The 24932-nt window shown below is 44.9% G+C and overlaps 1 protein-coding gene across 4 annotated transcripts in view; it reads left to right on the top strand.

Moving 5' to 3' along the window:
- Window positions 1-24932, top strand: part of LOC134345086 (lipoma-preferred partner homolog) — a 453573-nt gene that overhangs the window by 308703 nt on the left and 119938 nt on the right. For all 4 annotated transcript variants that reach the window (XM_063045237.1, XM_063045236.1, XM_063045238.1 and 1 more), the window contains exon 4: window positions 6911-7027. In XM_063045237.1, coding sequence (XP_062901307.1) covers window positions 6911-7027 — 117 coding nt within the window. The remainder of the gene's footprint in view (window positions 1-6910; window positions 7028-24932) is intronic.

Here is a 24932-nt window from a genome sequence, read left to right on the forward strand (position 1 = left end):
TTCATAGTTCATCTTTTCCCTCTTAATCACCTTCTTAGTTTCCTTTTGTAAGCTTTTCAAAACTTCCCAATCCTCTGTCTTCCCACTAATTTTTGCCTCCTTGTATGCCCTCTCCTTTGCTATAACTTTGGCTTTGACTTCTTTTGTCAGCCACGGTTGCATCCTTTTTCCATTTGACAATTTCTTCTTTTTTGGAATATACCTGTCTTACACCTTCCTCACTTCTCACATAAACTCCAGCCACTGCTGCTCTGCCGTCTTTCCCGCCAGTGTCCCTTTCCAGTCAACATTGGCCAGTTCCTCTCTCATGCCACTGTAATTTCCTTTACACCACTGAAATACCGACACATCAGATTTCGGCTTCTCTTTTTCAAATTTCACAGTGACCTCAATCATGTTATGATCACTGCCTCCTGGGGGTGCCTTCACCTCAATCTCTCTAATCATCTCTGGTTCATTACGCAATACCCAATCCAGTACAGCCGATCCCCTAGTGGACTCAACAACAAACTGTTCTAAAAAGCCATCTCGCAGACATTCTACAAATTCTCTCTCTTGAGATCCAGTGCCGACCTGATTTTCCCAATCCACTCGCATGTTAAAATCCCCCACAGTTATCATAATACTGCCCTTCTGACAAGCCTTTTCCATTTCCTGTTGTAGTTTTAGTCCACATCACTACAGCTGTTAGGAGGCCTGTATATAACTGCCATCAGGGTCCTTTTACCCCTGCAATTTCTAAGGTCAACCCATAAAGATTCTGCACCTTCTGATCCTATGTCACCTCTTTCTAATGATTTGATATCATTTCTTACCAATAAAGCCATGCCTCCCCCTCTGCCTACCTTCCTATCCTTCCGATACACCGTGTATCCTTGGGTGTTCAGCTCCCAGAGACATGCATCCTTTAGCCACGTCTCAGTGATGGCCACAATATCATACCTGCCAATCTGTAGCTGTACGACAAGATCATCCACCTTATTCCTTATGCTGCATGTGTTTAAGTATAACACCTTAAGACCAGTATTTGGTACTTTTTGCTTTGAGTGCACAGCAACTTTATTGCACTGCAACTCATCTCAATGGCTACAAATTTGCCCCATCACCTGCCTGCCTTTCCTGATATCTTTACTGCTCACTATCTTAGATTTATTTTTGTTTTCCTCTTCCTCCGCTCTATCATTCCGGTTCCCGTCCCCCTACCAAATTAGTTTAAACCCTCCCTAACAGCTCTATTAAACCTTCCTGCCAGGATATTGGTCCCCTTCGGGTTCAGGTGTAACCTGTCCATTTTGAACAGGTCATACTTCCCCCAGAAGAGATCCCAATTATCCAAGAATCTGAAGCCCTGTCCCCTGCACCAGTCTCTCGGCCACACATTCATCTGCCTGATCCTACTATTCTTGCCCTCACTAGCACGTGGCACAGGTAGCAATCCCGAGATTACTACCCTGGAGGTCCTGCTTCTCAGCTTCCTTCCTAACTCCTGGAAATCTCTCTTCAGGACTTCCTCCCTTCTCCTATCTATGTCATTGGTACCAACATGTACCAAGACAACTGGCTGCTCACCCTCCCCCTTTAGAATATTCTGGACCCATAAGACATAAGACAAGACAAAGGAGCAGAAGTTGGCCATTCAGCCCATCGGGTCTGCTCTGCCATTTTATCATGAGCTGATCCATTCTCCCATGTAGTCCCACTCCCCCGCCTTCTCACCATAACGTTTGATGTCCTGACTACTCAGATACCTATCAGTCTCTGCCTTAAATACACCCAATGACTTGGCCTCCACTGCCGCCCGTGGCAACAAATTCCATAGATTCACCACCCTCTGACTAAAAAAATTTCTTCGCATTTCTGTTCTGAATGGGCGCCCTTCAATCCTTAAGTCATGCCCTCTCGTACTAGACTCCTCCATCATGGGAAACAACTTTGCCACATCCACTCTGTCCATGCCTTTCAATATTGGAATCCGACCCGATCCGAGACATCCCGTACCCTGGCACCTGGGAGGCAGCACACCCTGCGGGTATCTCTATCAGGCTTACAGAATCTCCTGTCTGTTCCCCTGACTATGGAATCCCCTATGACTACCGCATTCCTCTTCTCCCTCCTTCCCTCCTGCACAACAGCACCAGGCCCAGTGCCAGAGACCCAGTCAGGTGGGCGTCCCCTTTCAGGTCATCCCCCTCAACAGTATCCAGAACAAGATACTTGTTGCTGAGGGGGACAGCCACAGGGGTGCTCTCCACTATCCGGGCATTTCCCTTCCCTCTCTTGACAGTGACCCAGTTTTCTGACCCCTGTAGCCTAGGGATGACTACCTCCCTGTAGCTCCTGTCTATCACCTCTTCACTTTCCCTGATAAGCAGTAGGTCATCAAGCTGCAGCTCCAGATCCCTAACCCGGTCTCTGAGGAGCTGCATCTCGGTGCACCTGGGGCAGATGTGGCCATCAGGGAGGCTGCAGGTCTCCCAGGATTCCCACATCCGACACCCTGAACAAAGCACTAACCCTGCAGGCAGGCTACCTAATTCTACAGGAATGAAACAGGAAAAATAAATCTACTCACCCACTTACCTCGCCAAACAGACGAACTTTTTAAACGGTTAGCTCGTACCGTTAGCTGTGAGAGCTCTGCTGTTCCTCTGTCTGTCCGGGCCGATTCACCAAGGGGAAAAAATAGAGTTGGTGCTTCGCCCTCGCCTCTTCCCATTACCGCCGAAGCCCTTTGAAGCCAAAGCCCTACACTCTGCTGCCCACTCCGACCGCTGCCCGCTGTATAGGGTGGTCTCCTTTTTAAACTCTCCGCACTCTCCTGTCTACATCACGCGCCTGCGCAGTCTCATCCTTCTTGCACTCGAAGAAGTTTTTAAAAAAACTGCCTTCCTTCAGAATTCAGCTGCCAAGCCGCTCTGCTTGTCCCAATCCAAAAGACAGCCGTTGGAAATAACCTTACTTTGTAAACTCTCCGCACTGTCCTGTCTACATCATGCGCCTGCGCAGTCTTGTCCTTCTTGCATGCTATTGCAATTTGGTAAAAGGAACAATAGTGCGGACTATTATCTAAATAGGGAGCAGGTTCAAACATCAGAGGTGCAGAGAGACTTAGGAGTCCTCGTGCAAGACTCCCACAAGATTAATTTACAGGTTGAGTCTGTAGTAAAGAAGGCAAATGCATTGTTGACATTTATTTCAAGGAAAATAGAATAGGAAAACAAGGAGATAATGCTGAGCCTTTATAAGACACTAGTCAGGCTGTACTTGGAGTATTGTCAACAGTTTTGGCCCCATATCTCAGAAAGGATGTGTTGTCATTGGAGAGAGTCCAGAGGAGGTTCATGAGGATGATTCTGGGAATGAAGGGGTTAACATATGAAGAGCGTTTGGCCACTTTGACCCTGTACTCACAAGAATTTAGAAGAATGCAGGGGGATTTCATTGAAACCTACTGAATGTTCAAAGGACTGGACAGGGTGGATGTGGAAAGGATGTTTCCTATGGTGGCGGTATCCAGAATTAGAGGGAAAGACTCAAAATCGAGGGGCGACCTTTTCGAAATGAGGTAAGAAGGAATTTTTTTAGCCAGAGTAGTGAATCTGTGGAACATTCTGCCACAGATTGCGGTGGAGGCCAAGTCTGTGTGTATATTTAAGATGGAAGTTGATATTTTCCTGATTGGTCAGGGATTCAAAGGATATGGTGAGAGGGCAGATGAATGGGGTTGAGTGGGATCCAGGATCAGCCATGATGAATGGTGGAACAGACTCGATGGGCTGAATGGGCTAATTCTGCTCCTAGGTCTTATGACTTTGTAGTCTAAGATTGAGTAGGTTAGGAGATTATTCCCTAGAGCATGAGAGAATGAGGGGAGATTTGATAGAGGTATATAAAATTATGAGGAGTTTAGATAGGGTAAATGCAGGCAGGCTTTTTTCCACTGAACAACTCACACAAAATACTGGAGAAACTCAGCAGGTCAGGCAGTATCTATGGATGTTGATGTTTCAAGCCGAGGCCCCTCATCAGGACTGGAAAGGAAGGGGGGAGATGCCTGAATAAAAAGGTGGGGAAGGGGAAGGAGGTCTAGCTGGAAGGTGATAGGTGCAGCTAGGTGGTTGGGAAAGGTAAATAGCTGGAAAAGAAGAGGAGAGTGGCCCATGGAAAAGGGCACAGACTAGATGGGCTGAAGGGTCTGTCTCTGTGCTGTAGTGTTTTGTGACTCAGTGAGTCTATGAATCACCTTCCTGGTGCTTTACATCATGATCTATCCTTAGAGGATATTCTTCCTTGTCCATATTCCGCTCCATCTGCAATCTACCAACATTCACATCCTAGCTGTCACTGGGGATTTTGTCTGCTGTCAGTGGATTAGTTAAGCAAAGTGCAAGTGGAACTCACTTTTCATAGACAAGTAAATTCCTACAAATCAATTCCTCTAAACACATTTTGAAATTTGATTTTTATGATACCTCGTTTGCTGAAAGCTGTTTTTGTTTAGTGTGAACTCAGTGATGTGGTCTGTGTTTCACTGGCCATAAGACCGTGAGACATGGGAGCAGAATTAGGCCTTTTGGCCCATCGAGTCTGCTCTGCCAATCAATCATGGCTGATCCTTTTCTCCCCTCCTTAGCCTCACTCCCCAGCCTTCTCCCCGTAACCTTTGATGCCATGTCCAAACAAAAATCTATCAAGCTCTGCCTGAACTACACCCAATGACCTGGCCATCACAGCTAACTGTGGGAATAAATTCCACAAATTCACCACCCTTTGGCTAAAGAAATTTATCTGCATCTGTTTGGACAAGGAGCCTTTCTATCCTGAGGCTGTGCCCTCTTGTCCTAGACACTCCTCTCCACACCGATTCTGTCTGGACCTTTCAACATTCAAAAGGTTTCAATGAGATACCCTCCCCACCCCCCATCCTTCTAAATTCCAGAGAGCAGAGACCCAGAGCTATCAAATGCCCCTCATATGATAACCCTTTCATTCCTAGAATTTTCCTTGTGAACCTCCTCGGGACCCTCTCCAATGCCAGCAAATCTTTTCTAAGGTGAAGGGTCCAAAACTGCCTCACCAGTGCCTTATAAAGCCTCAGCATCACATCCTTGGTCTTGTTTTCCAGACCTCTTGAAATGAATGCTAACATGGCATTTGACTTCCTCACCAACTCTACCTGCAAGTTAACCTTTAGGGTGTTCTTCATAAGGACTCCCAAGTCCTTTTGCGTCTCAGATTTTGGATTTTCTTTCAGTTAGAAAATAGTCTGCACATTTATTTCTGTTACCAAAGTGCATGACCATGAATTTTCCAACATTGTATTTCATTTGCCACTTTCTTACCCATTCTCCTAGTTTGTCTAAGTCTTTGTGCATCCGACCTGTTTCCTCAACACTACCTGCCACTCCACCAATCTTCACATCATCTGCAAACTTGACAACAAAGCCGTCTATTTCATCATCTAAATCGTTGATATACAGCAGAAAAAGAAACAGTCCCAACACTGACCCTGCAGAACACCACTAGTCACTTGCAGCCAACCAGAAAAGGATCCTTTTATTCCCACTCGCTGCCTCCTACCAATCAGCCAATGCTGTAACCATACTATTAACTTTCCTGTAATACCATTGGCCCTTAATTCCGTAAGCAGCCTCATGTGTGGCACCTTGTCATAGGCTTTCTGAAAGTCCAAATATACAACATCCACTACATCCCTTTTATCAATCCTACTTGTAATCTCCTCAAAGAATTCCAACAGGTTCGTCAGGGGAGATTTTTCCTTAAGGAAACCATGCTGACTTTGTCCTGTCTTGTGCTGTGTCACCAAGTACTCCATCACCTCATCTGTAATACTGATGACATCCATAGCCTGTCAACAGACAACATTTTATCTAGAGACACACACACAATGCCAGAGGAAATCTGCAGATCAGGAAGCATCTATGGAAATCAATAAACAGTTGACGTTCCAGACTGAGACCCTTCATCAGGAATGGAAAGGAAGGGGGAAGAAACCAGAATAAGAAGGTGGGGGAGGAGGTTAGGAGGACAAGCCAGGGGTGAGGGAGAGGGGGTGAAGTAAAAAGCTGGAAAGTGATGGGTAGAAAAGGTAAAGGGCTGGAGAAGAAGGAATATGACAGGATAGGAGAGTGAGCTGTGGGAGAAAGGGCTGTTAAACCTGATTCTGATTCTGATTCTAACTTGCTAAATTTTCTTCGCCTCCTGAAGAAGTCGAGGCATTGATAAGCTTTCTTGGCTGGCACAGAATGACATTCACTCTTTGGAGCTTGAGGGTCTCAACGGTCTTGATCTCAACACTGTTCATGCATCTGTTTAATATAGAGAAAGGTGCCGGAAATGGGCCAGTAACACCCACCCTGCTTATGGACGGTTTGTCCAACTCCCATCAGGGAGGAGACTGTGTAGCATCCACACCAGGACCACCAGACTCAAAAACAGTTACTTTCCCCAAGCAGTAAGTCTGATCAACACCTCCACCCACTAACCCACCCCTCCACACCCCCAACCACCACTACTGTATCATTTCCTGTCAGTCACCCTATGTACAGACACTCCTGTGCCTAGTGTCACTTTATAGACATACATTCCATCTATGTATACTGTATAAGCTGTCTTATGTATTTATAGTTATTGTGTTTTATATTACTATGTTTTTTTTGTACTGCATTGGATCCGGAGTCACAATTTTTTTGTTCTCCTTTACACTTGTGTACTGGAAGTAACGCTAAACAATCCTGAATCTTGAATGTTTAAACTTTCAGTACCATATGTTTCTATGGTTTGATTAACTACTATGATGCAAAAGATAGATGGGCTTGTGTGGCCTCCCAGTCTGAGGATGAGGAGGTTTAGTTGCTGCCTGCGAACTGACCTGTTGCTGTTCTTTCAGACGGGGAAGAAGACCCTGGAGGAAAGGCGCTCGAGTCTGGACGCAGAGATCGATTCACTGACCAGCATCCTGGCCGACCTGGAGAGCAGCTCCCCGTACCAGCCTCGACCTCGCCAGGTAAGTAGCACCGAGTCTGCCAGGGAATGCTGACGCCAGCCTGGTGCACTGACGAGCGGGTACGTGACAGGTTGTTACTCAAAGCGAGACGTGCGGTGTTGCCAAAAGCAAGTTCTCCAGGACAGGAGCCAACAGAGAGGATGCAGCATTGTTGAGAGCAGTAGAACGGTAACAAAAAAGTCATCCACTCAACCTTTTGACGATGGAGTGGGCCCAATGCTATGGGGTTTGAACCAGACAAATGGGAAGTGTTGCAACTTGGTAGGTCAAATGTAAACAGACAGTACACTGTTAAAGGCGAGACCCTCAACAGTGTTGATGAGCAGAGGGATCTAGGGGTCCATGTTCATAGCTCCCTGAAAGTGACTATACAGTTGACAGGGTGGTTAAGAAGGCATTTGGCATGCTTCCCTTTATTAGACAAGCATTGTTCAAACAACAGGAAGTTATGTTGCAGCTTTATAAAACTCTGGTAAGGCCACATCTGGAATATTGCATACAGTTCTGGTTACCCCATTAGAGGAAGAATGTTGAAGCTTTGGAGAGGGTGCAGAAGAGATTCACAGGATGCTGAATCCTGGTGAGAGGCTGCACAAACTTGGGTTGTTTTCTCAATCCTGCTCATAATACTTCAAGTGAGGCCTCACCAGTGTTTTACAAAGTTTCAACATTACGTCCTTGTTTTTATATCCTAGTCCTCTGAAACAAATGCCAACAATGCATTTGTCTTCCTCACCACAGACTCAACCTGCAAATTAACCTTTCCGGAATCTTGCACAAGGACTCCCAAGTCCCATTGTGTTTCAGTTATTTATATTTTCTTTCCATTTAGAAAATAGTCAAAATTTTAATTTCTTCTATCAAAGGTCAAGCCTTACACTTCCAACTTTGGTAAGTTGATGGAGAAGATCTTGAGAGGCAGGATTTATGAACATTTGGAGAGGCATAATAGGATGAGTAACAGTCAGCATGGCTTTGTCAAAGGCAGGTCGTGCCTTATGGGCTTGATTGAATTTTTTGAGAATGTGACTAAACATATTGATGAAAATTTCAGCAAGGCATTTGATAAGTTACCACATGCAAAACTTATTGAGAAAGTAAGGAGGTATGGGATCCAAGGGGACATTGCTTTGTGGATCCAGAACTGGCTTGCTCACAGAAGGTAAACAGTGGTTGTAAACGGGTCATATTCTGCATGGAGGTCGGTGACCAGTGGTGTACCTCAGAGATCTGTTTAGGGATCCCTAAACAGATCTCTGAGGTACACCACTGGTAATTTCTAAAGTAAGTACATGTTTGGCACAGCATTGTGGGCCAAAGGGCCTGTATTGTGCTGTAGGGAGTCTATGTTTCTAGGTTTCCCAGCACTGTATTGCATCTGCCGTTTCTTTGCCCATTCTCCTAATCTGTCTAAGTCCTTCTGTAGCCTCTCTAATTGCTCAAAACTATCTGCCCCTTCAACTATCTTCATATTATCTGCAAACTTTGCAACAAAGTCATCAATTCCATCATCCAAATCAACGACATATAGCATAAAAAGAATCGTTCCCAACACAGACCCCTTGTCACTGGCAGCTAGTCAGAAAAGGCTCCCTTTATTCCCATTCCTTGCCTCCTGCCAATCAGCCACTGCTTTATCCATTCTAGAATCTTTCCTGTAATACCATGGGTTCACAGCTTATTAAGCAGCCTCATGTGTGGCACCTTGTCAAAGGCCTCCTGAAAATTCAAGTACACAACATCAACCAATTTTCCTTTGTCTACCCTGCTTGTTATTTCCATAGAAACTATAGAAACTACAGCACAGAAACAGGCCTTTTGGCCCTTCTTGGCTGTGCCGAACCATTTTCTGCCTAGTCCCACTGACCTGCACACGGACCATATCTCTCCATACACCTCCCATTCATGTATCTGTCCAATTTATTCTTAAATGTTACAAAAGAACCCGCATTTACCACCTCGTCTGGCAGCTCATTCCATACTCCCACCACTCTCTGTGTGAAGAAGCCCCCCCTAATGTTCCCTTTAAACTTTTCCCCCCTCACCCTTAACCAATGTCCTCTGGTTTTTTTCTCCCCTTGCCTCAGTGGAAGAAGCCTGCTTGCATTCACTCTATCTATACCCATCATAATTTTATATACCTCTATCAAATCTCCCCTCATTCTTCTACGCTCCAGGGAATAAAGTCCTAACCTATTCAACCTTTCTCTGTAACTGAGTTTCTCAAGTCCCGGCAACACCTTTGTAAACCTTCTCTGCACTCTTTCAACCTTACTTATATCCTTCCTGTAATTTGGTGACCAAAACTGAACACAATACTCCAGATTCGGCCTCACCAATGCCTTATACAACCTCATCATAACATTCCAGCTCTTATACTCAATACTTCGATTAATAAAGGCCAATGTACCAAAAGCTCTCTTTATGACCCTATCTATCTGTGACGACACTTTTAGGGAATTTTGTATCTGTATTCCCAGATCCCTCTGTTCCACTGCACTCCTCAGTGCCTTACCATTAACCCTGTATGTTCTACGTTGGTTTGTCCTTCCAACGTGCAATACCTCACACTTGTCAGTATTAAACTCCATCTGCCATTTTTCAGCCCATTTTTCCTGCTGATCCAAGTCCCTCTGCAGGCTCTGAAAACCTTCCTCACTGTCTACTACACCTCCAATCTTTGTATCATCAGCAAACTTGCTGATCCAATTTACCACATTATCATCCAGATCATTGATATAGATGACAAATAACAATGGACCCAGCACTGATCCCTGTGGCACACCACTAGTCACAGGCCTTCACTCAGAGAAGCAATTCTCTACCACCACTCTCTGGCTTCTTCCATTGAGCCAATGTCTAATCCAATTTACCACCTCTCCATGTATACCTAGCGACTCAATTTTCCTAACTAACCTCCCATGTGGGACCTTGTCAAAGGCCTTACTGAAGTCCATGTAGACAATATCCACTGCCTTCCCTTCATCCACTTTCCTGGTAACCTCCTCGAAAAACTCCAACAGATTGGTCAAACATGACCTACCATGCACAAAGCCATGTTGACTCTCCCTATTAAGCCCCTGTCTATCCAAATGCTTGTAGATTCTGTCTCTTAGTACTCCCTCCAATAACTTACCTACTACTGACGTTAAACTCACCGGCCTATAATTTCCTGGATTACTTTTCGATTCTTTTTTAAACAACAGAACAACATGAGCCACTCTCCAATCCTCCGGCACTTCACCCGTAGACAGCGACATTTTAAATATTTCTGCCAGGGCCCCCTGCAATTTCAACACTAGTCTCCTTCAAGGTCCGAGGGAACACTCTGTCAGGTCCCGGGGATTTATCCACTTTAATTTTCCTCAAGACAGCAAGCACCTCCTCCTTTTTAATCTGTACAGTTTCCATGGTCTCACTACTTGATTCCCTCAATTCCATAGATTTCATGCCAGCTTCCTTAGTAAATACAGACGCAAAAAACCTATTTAAGATCTCCCCCATTTCCTTTGGTTCCGCACAAAGCCGACCACTCTGATCTTCAAGAGGACCGATTTTATCCCTTACAATCCTTTTGCTCTTAATATACTTGTAAAAGCTCTTTGGATTATCCTTCACTTTGACTGCCAAGGCAACCTCATGTCTTCTTTTAGCCCTCCTGATTTCTTTCTTAAGTATTTTCTTGCACTTCTTATACTCCTCAAGCACCTGATTTACCCCCTGTTTCCTATACATTTCATACAACTCCCTCTTCTTCTTTATCAGAGTTGCAATATCCCTTGAGAACCAAGGTTCCTTATTCCTATTCAATTTGCCTTTAATCCTGACAGGAACATACAAACTCTGCACTCTCAAAATTTCCCCTTTGAAGGCTTCCCACCTACCAATCACATCTTTGCCAGAGAACAACCTGTCCCAATACACGCTTTTTAGATCCTTTCTCATTTCTTCAAATTTGGCCTTCTTCCAGTTCAAAACCTCAACCCTAGGACCAGATCTATCCTTGTCCATGATCAAATTGAAACTAATGGTGTTATGATCACTGGAACCAAAGTGCTCCCCTACACAGACTTCCGTCACTTGCCCTCATTCATTACCTAACAGGAGATCCAATATTGCATCCCCTCTTGTTGGTCCCTCTATATACTGATTTAGAAAACTTTCCTGAACACATTTTACAAACTCTAAACCATCTAGACCCCTAACAGTATGGGGGTCCCAATCAATGTATGGAAAATTAAAATCCCCTACTACCACAACTTTATGTTTCCTGCAGTTGCCTGCTATCTCTCTGCAGATTTGCTCTTCCAAGTCTCGTTGACTATTGGGTGGTCTGTAATACAATCCCACTAATGTGGCCATACCTTTCCTGTTTTTCAGCTCCACCCAATTTCTTCAAAGATTTGTCAGGCAATATTTTCCCTTGAGGAAACCATACTGACTACAGCTTATTTTATCATGTGCCTCCAAATTCCTGAGACCTCATCATTAATAATCAACTCCAACATCTTTCCAACCACTGAGAAAGGACTAAATGGCCTATAATTGCCTTTATCCCTACTTGAAGAGTGGAGTGATATTTGCAATTTTCCAGTCTTCTGGAATCATTCCAGAAAATAGTGATTTTTGAAAGATCATTTCTAATGAGATCATTATGAAGGAAGTGAGTTTGTTGAATGCCTACAAGGTGGCATTTTAGAGCAATTTGTCATTGAGCCTACTAGGGATCTGCTATACTGGATTGTGTGTCATTAGGGAGCTTAAGGTTAAAGAAACCTTAGGAGGTAGTGATCACAATATGATTGAGTTCAACTTGAAATTTGATAGGGAGAAAGTTGTGTCTGATATAGCAGTATTTCAGTAGAGTGAAGGGTAAATTACAGTGGTATGAGAGAGAGGAGTTCGTCAAAGTAAATTGGATGGAGGTGCTGGTAGGGGTGACAGCAGAGCAGCAATGGTGTGAGTTTCTAGAAAAAATGAGGAAGGTGCAGGAGAAGTATTTTCCAAAAACAAAGAATTACTCAAATGGCAAAATAGTACAACCGTGGCCAACAAGGAATGTCAAAGCTAATGTAAAAGGAAAAGAGAGGGCATACAACAAAGCAAAAATTAGTGGAAAGGCAGAAATTGGAAAGCTTTTAAAACCCTACTGAGAATAACCTAAAAGAATCATCAGAAGAGAAAAGGTGAAGTATGAAAGCAAGCAAGCAAACCATATCAAAGTGGATAGTAAAATATAAAAGAGAGATGAGAGTGGATATAGTACCGCTATGGGCCCGAGCTTCTCTGTGGATTGTCACCTTGTCGTGGTGGAGAAGCTTGTGTGGTCCTGTGATCCTGAGAGCAATGCCGTCTGGAGCTATGCTCCTGGTAGGGTCACTCATGGTGGTAAGGTCGAGGGTGAGGTCCCTGACAAAGAACAATCCAACCAAGGCCTCAAAGGTGGAACAGGTGGACGAAGTTACTTTGACCTCAATGGCTGTGAAGGCGGACGAAGGCTGCAACAAATCCATCAGCTCCAATCGTCGTGGTTTCCATGCCATTGGAATCAGTTGGTTGATTTGTGAAGTATCGTGTGCTTCTTGGAGTGCAACATCAAGTACACGTTAAACAAATACACGCACAGGCGTCTTCGCACTGTACGGAACGAAGACCATCATCCTCGACCTCAAGGGATAGCCACGACGACGATGAACCCGAGAAATGATAATAGGGGACAAGGAGATGGCAGATGAACTAAATGGGTATTTTGCATCAGTCTTCACTGTGGAAGACGCTAGCAATGTACTGGATGTTGAAAGGTGTGAGGGAAGAGAAGTGAGTGCAGTTACTCCTATAAGTGAGAAGGTGCTCAAAAAGCTGAAAGACCTAAGGATACCTAAGTCACATGGGCCAGAAGAACTGCTTCTTAGGATTCTGAAAGATGTAGTGGTGGAGATTGTGGTGTCATTAGTAGTGATCTTTCAGAAGTCATTGACTTTGGCATGGTGCCAGAGGACTGGAAAATTGCAAATATCACTCCACTCTTTAAGAGAGAAGGAAGATAGCAGAAAGGAAATTATAGAGCAATTAGCCTGACTTCAGTGTTTGGGAAGATGTTGGAGCCAGTTGTTAAGGATGAGGTTATGGAGCACATGGTGTCACAGGACAAGATAGGACAAAGATTGAATGGTTTCTTGAAGGGAAAATCTTGCCTGACGAACCTGTTGGAATTCTTTGAGATTACATGTAGGATAGATAAAGGGGGATGCAGTGGATGTTGTATATTTGGACATTAGAAAGCCTTTGACAGGGTGCCACACATGAGGCTGCTTACCAAGTTAAGAGCCCATGGTATTACAGGAAAGTTACTAACATGGTTAGAGCATTGGCTGATTGGTAGGAGGCAGCAAGTGGGAATAAAAGGATCCTTTTCTGGTTGACTGCCAGTGACTAGTGGTGTTCCACAGGGGTCAGTGTTGGGACAACTTCATTTTCTGCTGTATGTCAGTGATTTAGATGATGGAATAGATGGCTTTGTTGCCAAGTTTGCAGATGATCTGAAGATTGGTGGAGGGGCAGGTAGTGTTGAGGAAACAGGTAGGCTGCAGAAGGACTTAGACAGATTAGGAGAATGGGCAAGAAAGTGGCAAATGAAATACATGTTGAAAATGCATTGTCATGCACTTTGATAGTAGAAATAAGTGTGTGGACTATTTTCTAAATGGGGAGATAATCCAAAAATCTGATATGCAAAGGGACTTGGGAGTCATTGGGCAGAACACTCTAAAGGAAGAGTTGGCAGTGAGGAAGGCAAGTGCAATGTTAGCATTAATTTCAAGAGCAGGGATGTAATGCTGAGTCTTTATGAGGCACTGGTGAGGCCTCACCTTGAGTATTGAATTGAATTGACTTTATTTCTTACATCCTGCACATACACGAGGAATAAAAATCTCCATCTAAATGTGCAATGTGCAATCATAGTAATTTATAATAAATAGAACAGTCAATGTAATATAGAGTACACTCAAATCAGCGTGAGTTCATCAGTCTGATGGCCTGGTGGAAGAAGGTGTCCCGGAGCCTGTTGGTCCTGGCTTTTATGCTGCAGTACTGTCTTCCGAATAGTAGCGGCTGGAGTAGATTGTGGTTGGGGTGACTCAGGTCTCCAATGATCCTTTGGGCCCTTTTTACACACCTGTCCTTGGAAATGTCCTGAATCATGGGAAGTTCACAACTACAGATGTGCTGGGCTGTCCACACCACTCTCTGCAGAGTCCTGCAATGAGGTACAGTTCCCATACCAGGCAGTGATGCAGCCAGTCAGGATGCACTCTGTTGTGCCCCTGAAGAAAGTTCTTAGGATTTGGGGGCCCATACCAAACTTCCTCAAGTGCCTGAGGTGAAAGAGGCGCTGTTGTGCCTTTTTACCACACAGCTGGTGTGTACAGACCACGTGAGGTCCTCGGTGATGTGGATGCTGAGGAACTTAAAGTTGTTTGCCCTCTCAGCCCCAGATCTATTGATGTCAATAGGGGTTAACCTGTCTCCATTCCTCCTGTAATCCACAACCAGCTCCTTTGTTTTTGTGACATTGAGGGCGAGGTTGTCTTCTTGAAACTTGAACAGTTTTGGGCACCTCATCGAAGAAAAGATGTGCTGCATTGGAGAGGGTTCAGAGGAAGTTCACAGGGATGATTCCGGGAATGAAAGTGTTATCATACCAGGAACATTTGATAGCTATGGGTCTGTACTCGCTCGAATTTAGAAGGATGAGGGGGGATCTCATTGAAACCTTTCAAATGTTGAAAGGCTTAGATAGATTAGATGTGGAAAGGATGTTTTCTATAGTGGGGAAGTTTAGGACAAGAGGCACAACCTTAGGATAGAGGGGTGTCCATTTAAAACAAAGATGTGGAGATATTTCTTTCGCCAGAGGGTGGCAAATTTGTGGAATTTATTAACATGGGCATCTGTGGAGGCCAGTTTGTTGGATGTATTTAAGGCAGAGTTTGATAGGTTCTTGATTGGACACAGTATCAAAGGGTACAGGGAGAAGGTCGGGTAGTGGGTCTGAGGAGGGGATAAAAGGATCAGCCATGATTGAATGGCGGAGCAGACTCGATGGGCCTAATGGCCTGATTGTGTTCCTGTGTCTTATGGTCTTATGGTCTAATGCCTCCACAATCTCTTCAGCCACCTCTTTCAGAACCCTGAGATGTACACCATCTCGTTCAGGTGACTTAACTACTTTCAGGTTTTTCAGTTTCCCTAAGTACCTTCTCTCTAGTTATGGTAACTTCATACACTTCATGACCCCTGACACCTGGAACTTCAGCCATTTGGCCAGTGTTTTGAACAGTGAAGACTGAAACAAAGTACTTATTTAGTTCATCCACCCAGTGTGTCCCCCATTACTACCTCTCCACCATTGTTTTCCAGTGGTCCGATATCCACTCTCGCCTTATGTATCTGAAGAAACTTTTGGTAACCTGTTTAATATATTGGCTAGCTTACTTTTATGTTCCATCTTTACTTTCTTAATGACGTTTTTGTTGCCTTCTGTTGGTTTTTAAAAGCTTCCCATTCCTCTAACTTCCCACTAATTTTTGCTCTGTTATATGCCCTCTTAAGGTTGTTATAGCCTTAATGGGGACAAGTTCTCACAACCTATTAAATGCTCCCAATGGCTCGTTCCTCACGTAGCCTTTGATAACCAAGTCCAGCTCCTGGCCTTCACGTGTGGCTTAGCTACTAAGCCTGGTGGAAGCATTTCTACTGGCAGGAGAAGGGGCAAAGTTGGGTTACTGGGGCCTTAAAACCAGTCACTTCGGGCAGATGGGGCTCATCAGCCGTGGTCAGCAGCTCATCCTGGAGAAGGAAAACTCTGATCTCAAACCTTCACTGCCTTGTAGCTATACCCACTCATGGAGAAGGCTTTGGGAGTAAACCCTGAGGGAAAAGTACAGAGCTGGAGCTCCTAAGGCAGTCCCACATTAAATTCAATGTTGTCTGACAATTCCTGCGGCATTGCTGGTACCAAACTGTCTCAGTCTCTGCCGTTCCTTTGGGTTCATCAGATGTGATAAAGGGGGAGCTTGCTCTCCATGTTATACTGCCCAGGCTTGCACATCTAGACAGTTAGAACACAACACCATGGTCAACTCTGACCGACTGGAAGCCTCAGACTCAGATATGCCCTCTCTTCAGCTTTTATGTTGGCTTTGACTTCTCTTGTTAGCCACGGTTGTGACATCTTTGATACTTCTTCCTCTTTTGGGTATATCCTGTGCCTTCCAAATTGATTCCAGAATTCCACAGATTCACCACTCTCTGGCAAAATCTCTCCTCATTTCTATTCTAAATGGATGCCCCTCTATTTTTAGGTTGTGTTAGTCTTAGATTCTCCCACCATAGGAAACATCCTCTCCACATCCACTCTATCAAGGTTTTCCATTACTTAACACCATCCAAGTTTAAGTAAAAGTCATAGTGACCATTATGAGTGGGCTTCGGAGGAGCGGGTGACAGAGTAGAGGTAGACAGAGTAGGAGGGCTTTGGCTCAACAGGGCTTCAGCGGTAACAGGTCAAGACGAGGTAGGTTACCCGTGTAGAATAGAAACAAGAAGTACGTCTGTGAGACTGGTGTTCTGTACTGGGTGTCAGATGTGGGAAGTCTGGGAGACTTCCAGCCTTCCGGAAGGTCACATCTGCGCCAGATGCATCAAGCTGCAACTCCTTAGGGACCGTGCTAGGGATCTGGAGATGCAGCTCGATGACCTTCGTCTGGTCAGTGAAAGTGAGGAGGTGATAGGGAGGAGCTATAGGCAAGTAGTCACACTGGGGCCTTAAGAGACAGATAAGTGGGTCACAGTCAGGAGAAGGAAGGGCAAGGGTCAGATACTAGAGGGTACCCCTGTGGCTGTCCCCCTTAATGATAAGTACTCCTGTTTGAGTACTGTTGGGGGAGGACAACTTACATGAGGGAAGCAATAGTGGTCGCGCCTCTGGCACAGAGTCTGGCCCTGTGGCTCAGAAGGGTAGGGAAAGGAAGAAGGTGGCAGTAATAGGGTTGTTGTTTGCCTCCCAGGTGCCAGGGTCCGGGATGTTTCTGATCACATCCACAATATCCTGAAGTGGGAAGGTGAACAGCCAGAGGTTGTGCTATATATTGGTACCAACGACATAAGTAGGAAAAGGGAGGAGGTCCTGAAAACAGACTACAGGGAGTTAGGAAGGAAGTTGAGAAGCAGGACCTCAAAGTTAGTAATCTCGGGATTACTGCCTGTGCCGTGTGACAGTGAGTACAGGAATAGAGTGAGGTGGAGGATAAATGGATGGTTGAGGGATTGGACCAGGGGACAGGGATTCAGATTTCTGGATCATTGGGGCCTCTTTTGGGGCAGGTGTGACCCCTGCAAAAAGGACGGGTTGCACTTGAATCAGAATCAGGTTTATTATCACTGGCATGTGATGCGAAATTTGTTAATTTAGCAGCAGCAGTTCAATGCAATACATAATCTAGCAGAGAGAAAAACAGGAATAATAAATAAAATAATAATAATAAATAAACAAAGAAATCAATTACGTATATTGAATAGTTTTTTAAAAAGTGCAAAAACAGAAATACTGTATGTTTAAAAAAAAGTGAGGTAGTGTCAAAAGATTCAATGTTCATTTAGGAATCAGATGGCAGAGGGGAAGAAGCTGTTCCTGAATCGCTGAGTGTGAGCCTTCAGGCTTCTGTACCTCCTTCCTGATGGTAACAATGAGAAAAGGGCTGCCCTGGGTGCTGGAGGAATCCGAGGGGGACCAATATCCTGGCAGGGAGGTTTGCTAAAGCTGTGGGGAGAGTTTAGACGAGAATTGCTGGGGGTGGGAACCGAACTGAAGAGACAGCTGAAGGGATGGTTGGCTCACAAATAGAGAAAGCTTGTAGACAGTACGAGAGGGAGGATAGGCAGGTGATACAGAAGGGATCCGCTCAGACTGATGGTTTGAGGTGTGTGTATTTTAATGCAAGAAGCATCATGAACAATGCGGATGAGCTTAGAGTGTGGATGTTGTGGCCTTTGCAGAGACTTGGATGGCTCAGGGGCAGGAATGGTTACTTTTTATGTTTCAGAAAGGGAGGCAAAAGAGGTGGGGGCGTGGCACTGTTGATCAGGAATAGTGTCACGGCTGCAGAAAAGGAGGAAGTCATGGAGGGATTGTCTACTGGGTCTCTGTGGGTGGAAGTTAGAAACCGGAAGGGGTCAATAAATCTACTGGGTGTTTTTCATAGACCACCCATAGTAACAGGGACATCGAGGAGCAGATTGGGAGACAGATTCTGAAAAGGTGTAATAACAGGGTTGTCGTGGTGGGAGATTTATTTTCCCAAATATCAATTGGCAAGTCCCTAGAGTGAGGGGTTTAGATGGGGTGGAGTTTGTTAGGTGTGTTTAAGGAAGTTTTCTGACACAATATGTAGATAAGCCTACAAGAGGAGAGGCTGTACTTGAACTGATATTGGGAAATGAACCTGGTCAGGTGTCAGGACTCTCAGTGGGAGAGCATTTTGGAGATGAAGAAGAAGAAGAAAGCCCTTAACTCCGAGTGGAGTCATCGGGATGCCGTCATGATGGCAATTGTTTGGCAGGCTTTCTTATTTTTACGAGGCTGAGTAGCTAGCTCGATGCTCAACCCAGCACAGATGGAAAGCGTGCAAGGAAGCTGGCCAGATTCGAAATTGGGACCCTTTGCTCCGAAGTCCAGCGCTGATGCCACTACGCCACCAGCCGGCTATTTTGGAGATAGTGATCACAATTCTATCTCCTTTACCATAGCCTTGGAGATGGATAGGAACAGACAAGTTAGGAAAACGTTTAATTGGAGTAAGGGGAAATATGAAGCTATCAGGCAGGAACTTGGAAGCATAAATTGGGAACAGATGTTCTCAGGGAAACGTACGGAAGAAATGTGGCAAATGTTCAGGGGATATTTGCCTGGGTTCTGCATAGGTGCGTTCCAATGAGACAGGGAAAGGATGGTAGGGTACAGGAACCGTGGTGTACAAAGGTTGTTGAAAATCTAGTCAAGAAGAATAGAAAAACTTACGAAAGGTATGAAAGGTTCAAAAATCTAGATAATGATAGAGATCTAGAAGATTATAAGGCTAGCAAGAAGGAGCTTAAGAATGAAATTAGGAGAGCCAGAAGGTGCCATGAGAAGGCCTTGTTGAGTAGGATTAAGGAAAACTCCAAGGCATTCTACAAGTATGTGAAGAGCAAGACGTTAAGATGTGAGAGAATAGGACCAATCAAGTGTGACAGTGGAAAAGTGTGTATGGAACCAGAGGAGATAGCAGAGATACTTAAAGAATATTTTGCTTCAATATTCACAATGGAAAAGAATCTTGGCGATCTTAGGGATGACTTAGAGTGGATTAAAAAGCTTGAGCATATAGACATTAAGAAAGAGGATGTGCTGGAACTTTTGTAAAGCATCAAGTTGAATAAGTCTCCGGGACCAGATGAGATGTACCCCAGGCTACTGTGGGAGGCAAGGGAGGAGATTTCTGAGTCTCTGGCAATGATCTTTGCATCATCAATGGAGACAGGAGAGGTTCTGGAGAATTGGACGGTTGCAGATGTTGTTCCCTTATTCGAGAAAGGGAGTAGAAATAGCCCAGGAAAGGCTGGTCGTGCCTTATGAGCCTGATTGAATTTTTTGAAGATGTGACTAAACATATTGATAACGGTAGAGCAGTAGATGTAGTGCATATGGATTTCAGCAAGGCATTTGAAAAGGTACCCCATGCAAGACTTATTGAGAAAGTAAGGAGGCATGGGATCCAAGGGGACATTGCTTTGTGGATCCAGAACTGGCTTGCTCACAGAAGGCAAAGAGTGGTTGCAGACGGGTCATATTCTGCATGGAGGTTGGTGACCAGTTGTGTGCTTCAGGGATCTATTCTGGGACCCCTTCTCTTTGTGAGTTTTGTAAATGACCTGGATGAGGAAGTGAAGGGATGGGTTAGTAAATTTGCTGATAATACAAAGGTTGGGAGTGTTGTGGATAGTGTGGAGGGCTGTCAGAGGTTACAGTGAGATATCAATAGGATGCAAAACTGGGCTGAGAAGTGGCAGACAGAGTTCAACCCAGATAAGTGTGAGGTAGTTCATTTTGGTAGGTCAAATATGATATAGTATTAATGGTAAGACTCTTGGCAGTGTGGAGGATCAGAGGGATCTTTGGGTCTGAGTCCAAAGGACATTCAAAGCTGCTGTGCAGGTTGACTGTGTGGTTAAGAAGGCATACGGTGCATTGGCCTTCATCAATCATGGGACTGCGTTTAGGAGCCGAGAGGTAATGTTGCAGCTACATAGGACCCTAGTCAGACCCCACTTGGAGTACTGTGCTCAGTTCTGGTCACCACACTACAGGAAGGATGTGGAAATTATAGAAAGGATGCAGAGGAGATTTACAAGTATGTTGCCTGGATTGGGGAGCATGCCTTATGAGAATAGGTTGAGTGAACTCGGCCGTTTCTCCTTGGAGCGACGGCGGATGAGAGGTGACCTGATAGAGGTGTACAAGATAATGAGAGGCATTGATTGTGTGGATAGTCAGAGGCTTTTTCCCAGGGCTGAAATGGCTAACATGATAGGGCACAGTTTTAAGGTGCCTGGAAGTAGGCACAGGGAGATGTCAGGGGTAAGTTTTTTACGCAGAGTGGTGAGTGCATGGAATGGACTGCCAGCGACGGTGGTGGAGGCTGATACGATAGGGTCTTTTAAGAAACTCCTGGACAGGTAAATGGAGCTTAGAAAAATAGAGGTCTATGGTTCCTCTGACGTACAAATTTCCAGTGGAAACACACTGCAATTGATGACACCTCTGAAAGTTAAAACTCCTTTGTTGGGAGGAAATAATTAGCACAGATATTCAAACAGCTTCTGACAACAGAAAACAGACGAAACCCATAGTTACCTGGATTCATGCAAGCAATTAACACAATCCCATTATGTTCACATTGGCTGATGTGTGGGAATTGCAGTTAGGCAATATCCATGCAAGGACGACTGTGGCTGTACGCGGCCAAACTCAAGGATGACTGCCTGGCAATGTTCAGGGGTAGCCCGGGCAGCTTACACGCGGCATCTACAGGTAATACGGAAATATTTTTGGACAGTTAATGTGGGGGCGGGGGAGTTAAATGCGATCCTTGATGAGGATGGGACTATGTTAGTTTCATGTATATTAGTTCTGATTTTTCTGGTCTTTTGCTTTGTAAGATGATTGCACCCAAGTGTAGAGGTTTGAATTTGTAATAGAAGTAGCTTTGTCAAAAAGCTGAGGGACAATTGGTTTAGTAACTTCATCGGTTAGCAGTTTGAAGTTTCCATTGACTTTTAACATCTCCATTGTGAATGGCGATTGATCTTGCAAGTAATGAATTGAAACATACACAATTTCCCAAATGGTTAGTATCCATAACTGATAAACCAATTCTGTATAAAAATAGCAGTTTTCTGTCCTGGCTTCAGAACAATGTGGATGGCAGGGACCAGGCTCTTCTTGTGCACAAGTAGAACAGATATGTTTGAGTCATAAGAGTGAGCCTGTTCTGTGCCCAGTTATTTAATTATTTTATTTTATTATCAGTGACAACAGATGCAGATGCAAACATCTCCTGGTCACCATTTTTAAACCATATCTCTGACAGACAGTATTGTTTATCTGCAAAGTGTGCTTTTAACTTCTATTTACTGCTTGCAGTATTTACAATACGATAGTGTGAATAGCTCATAACCCTAGAATATTCCCTAACAATATTTCCCACTATATCCTGCTGAATTCTTTGAACAACCTCCTCACTGTTTAACTATTTCACTCTGCCAATTTAAGTACCAGGCCAGATGCGATAGGTCGGTACAGGCCAAAATCGAGATGGCTGGGCCTGGGCTGTGCCACTTTGATACACTCTCAGGCCTGGGGCTGAGAGCATGGAATGGCTCAAGGTTTGGCCAGTTTGAGTGCAGGCCAGATTAAAAAGGTCAGGGTGTCAGGCCCAGAGGTGAGGGACAGGTTCAGCTCACCGCTCAGCGAGGGTTACTCATCTCTGCACAGAACTGGGGATGTGGCCTGCAACTAACAGGCTCCTGAACTGACTTCATCACTGTGGACTCAGTTTTGTAAACTGAAGTTCTGAATGTTATTTGCTTATTTTTATTGTTTGCACAATGTGTTCCTTTTTTTTGCACATAGGCTGGTAGATGGTCTTTTTTTAATGGGTTCTATGGGGTTTCTTTGCTTGGTGGCTGTCTGAGGAGACGAATCTCACGGCTGTATATAGTACACGTACTTTGATAATATATGTACTTTGAACTTTAAACTCTACAACTCTGACGATATTTCTGACTGCAAGCATCAGTAGTTTTTGTGTCATCAGCACTTCTTGTTGGCATGGACAGTGTGGGCCAGCTGACATGTTTACCAGTCCCAGGATGGGGACAGAGTAAAGATCTCTCCCCACTGTCCCATCTCACTGTCCCAGGATGGGGACAGAGTAAAGATCTCTCCCCACTGGCCCATCACACTGTCCCAGTACAGGGACAGAATAAAGATCTCTCCCCACTGGCCCATCCCCACTGTCCCAGGGTGGGGAAGAGTAAAGATCTCTTCCCACTGGCCCATCCCCACCGTCCCAGGGTGGGGACAGAGTAAAGCTCTCTCCCCACTGTCCCATCACACTATCCGAGTGCAGAGACAGAGTAAAGATCTCTCCCCACTGGCCCATCCCCACTGTCCCAGGGTGGGGACAAAGTAAAGATCTCTCCCCATTGTCCCATCACACTGTCCCAGTACAGAGACAGAGTAAAGATCTCTCCCCACTGTCCCATCACACTATCCCAGTGCAGAGACAGAGTAAAGATCTTTCCCCACTGGCCCATCCCCACTGTCCCAGGGTGGGGACAGAGTAAAGATCCCATCTCACTGTCCCAGGGTGGGGACAGAGTAAAGATCTCTCCCCACTGTCCCATCACACTATCCGAGTGCAGAGACAGAGTAAAGATCTCTCCCCACTGGCCCATCCCCACTGTCCCATCACACTGTGCCAGGGTAGGGACAGAGTAAAGATCTCTCCCCACTGGCCCATCACACTGTCCCAGGGTGGGGACAGAGTAAAGGTCTCTCCCCACTGGCCCATCACACTGTCCCAGGGTGGGGACAGAGTAAAGATCTCTCCCCATTGGCCCATCACACTGTCCCAGTACTTTTACTTCATTTTTAAACTTTATTTTATTGTCTCCAAACAATTGATACTAGAGCGTACAATCATCACAGCGATATTTGATTCTGCGCTTCGCACTCCCTGGAGTACAAAACAATAGTAAATATAATAAAAATTTAAATTATAAATCATAAATAGAAAATGGAAAAGGGAAAACATATAGTGCAAAAAAACCGAGAGGCAGGTCCGGATATTTGGAGGGTACGGCCCAGATCCAGGTCAGGATCCGTTCAGCAGTCTTATCACAGTTGGAAAGAAGCTATTCCCAAATCTGGCTGTATGAGTCTTCAAGCTCCTGAGCCTCTCCCGGAGGGAAGAGAGACGAAATTGTGTTGGCTGGGTGGGTCATGTCCTTGATTATCCTGGCAGCACTGTTCCGACAGCGTGCGGTGTAAAGTGAATCCAAGGACGGAAGATTGGTTTGTGTGATGTGCTGGGCTGTGTTCACGATCTTCTGCAGCTTCTTCCGGTCTTGGACAGGACAACTTCCATACCAGGTTGTGATGCACCCTAGAGAATGCTTTCTACGGTGCATCTATAAAAATTAGTGAGGGTTTTAGGGGACAGGCCAAATTTCTTTAGCTTCCTGAGGAAGTAAAGGTGCTGGTGGACCTTCTTAGCAGTGGACTCTGCTTGGTTGGACCAAGTCAGGTCATTTGTGATATTGACCCTGAGGAACTTAAAGCTTTTGACCTGTTCCACCTGCGCACCACCGATGTCCGCTACTCCTTCTGAAGTCAACAACCAATTCCTTCGTCTTGCTGACGTTGAGGGATAGGTTATTGTCTTCACACCATGCCACCAGGTTCTTAACTTCCTCTCTGTACTCAAACTCATCATTACCCGAGATACGGCCTACAATTGTGGTGTCATCAGCAAACTTATATATTGAGTTTGATGGAAACTTGGCTACACAATCATGGGTGTACAGTGAGTACAGCAGGGAGCTGAGTACACAGCCTTGTGGGGCACCGGTGCTCAGAGTGATTGTAGAGGAGAGCTTGTCCCTTACTTTTACAGCCTGGGTCCTATCTGTGAGGAAGTTGAAGATCCAGCTGCAGATCTGAGTGTTAAGGCCCAGGTTCTGGAGCTTAGGAATCAGTTTATTTGGAATGATGGTATTAAAGGCAGAGCTGTAGTCAATGAAAAGGAGCCTTACATATGCATCTTTATTCTCCAGGTAGGAACAATCCCAGGGTAGGGACAGAGTAATGATCTTTCCCCACAGTCCCTGAGCAGGGACAAAACGGGTCAGATACAGAGTAAAATCTCTCCTCATTGTCTCATTTCTCAGTTCCTGTGCAGGGACAGAGTAGGCAGGTAGACATTAGTTGAACACTCCTTTGCTGTTCAGTGGTTCAGCATGTGATCTGAAAATAATATTGTGACGGATTGGGAAATGGGTGAAAGGTTAGAGCCTGAGATGTTTGTAAATTACCTGATTAAACTGGTCAAATATTTCAGCTGTCTTTTTGGACAAGTTGTGCTGGGTATTTAGGGGTTTTTAATGATGATGCTTCAGGATATTGCTAGATTATTCTGGCAGTAATTCAGATAATTAAACCTTTTATGAGGATTGAACGCTCCGACTTTGTTTTGGAGCATTTATTGCTGTGAGAGTCCTCTCCTGTTGCTGATTGTTGGTG

Source organism: Mobula hypostoma, chromosome 4, assembly GCF_963921235.1.
Source record: "Mobula hypostoma chromosome 4, sMobHyp1.1, whole genome shotgun sequence".
NCBI lineage: Eukaryota > Metazoa > Chordata > Chondrichthyes > Myliobatiformes > Myliobatidae > Mobula > Mobula hypostoma.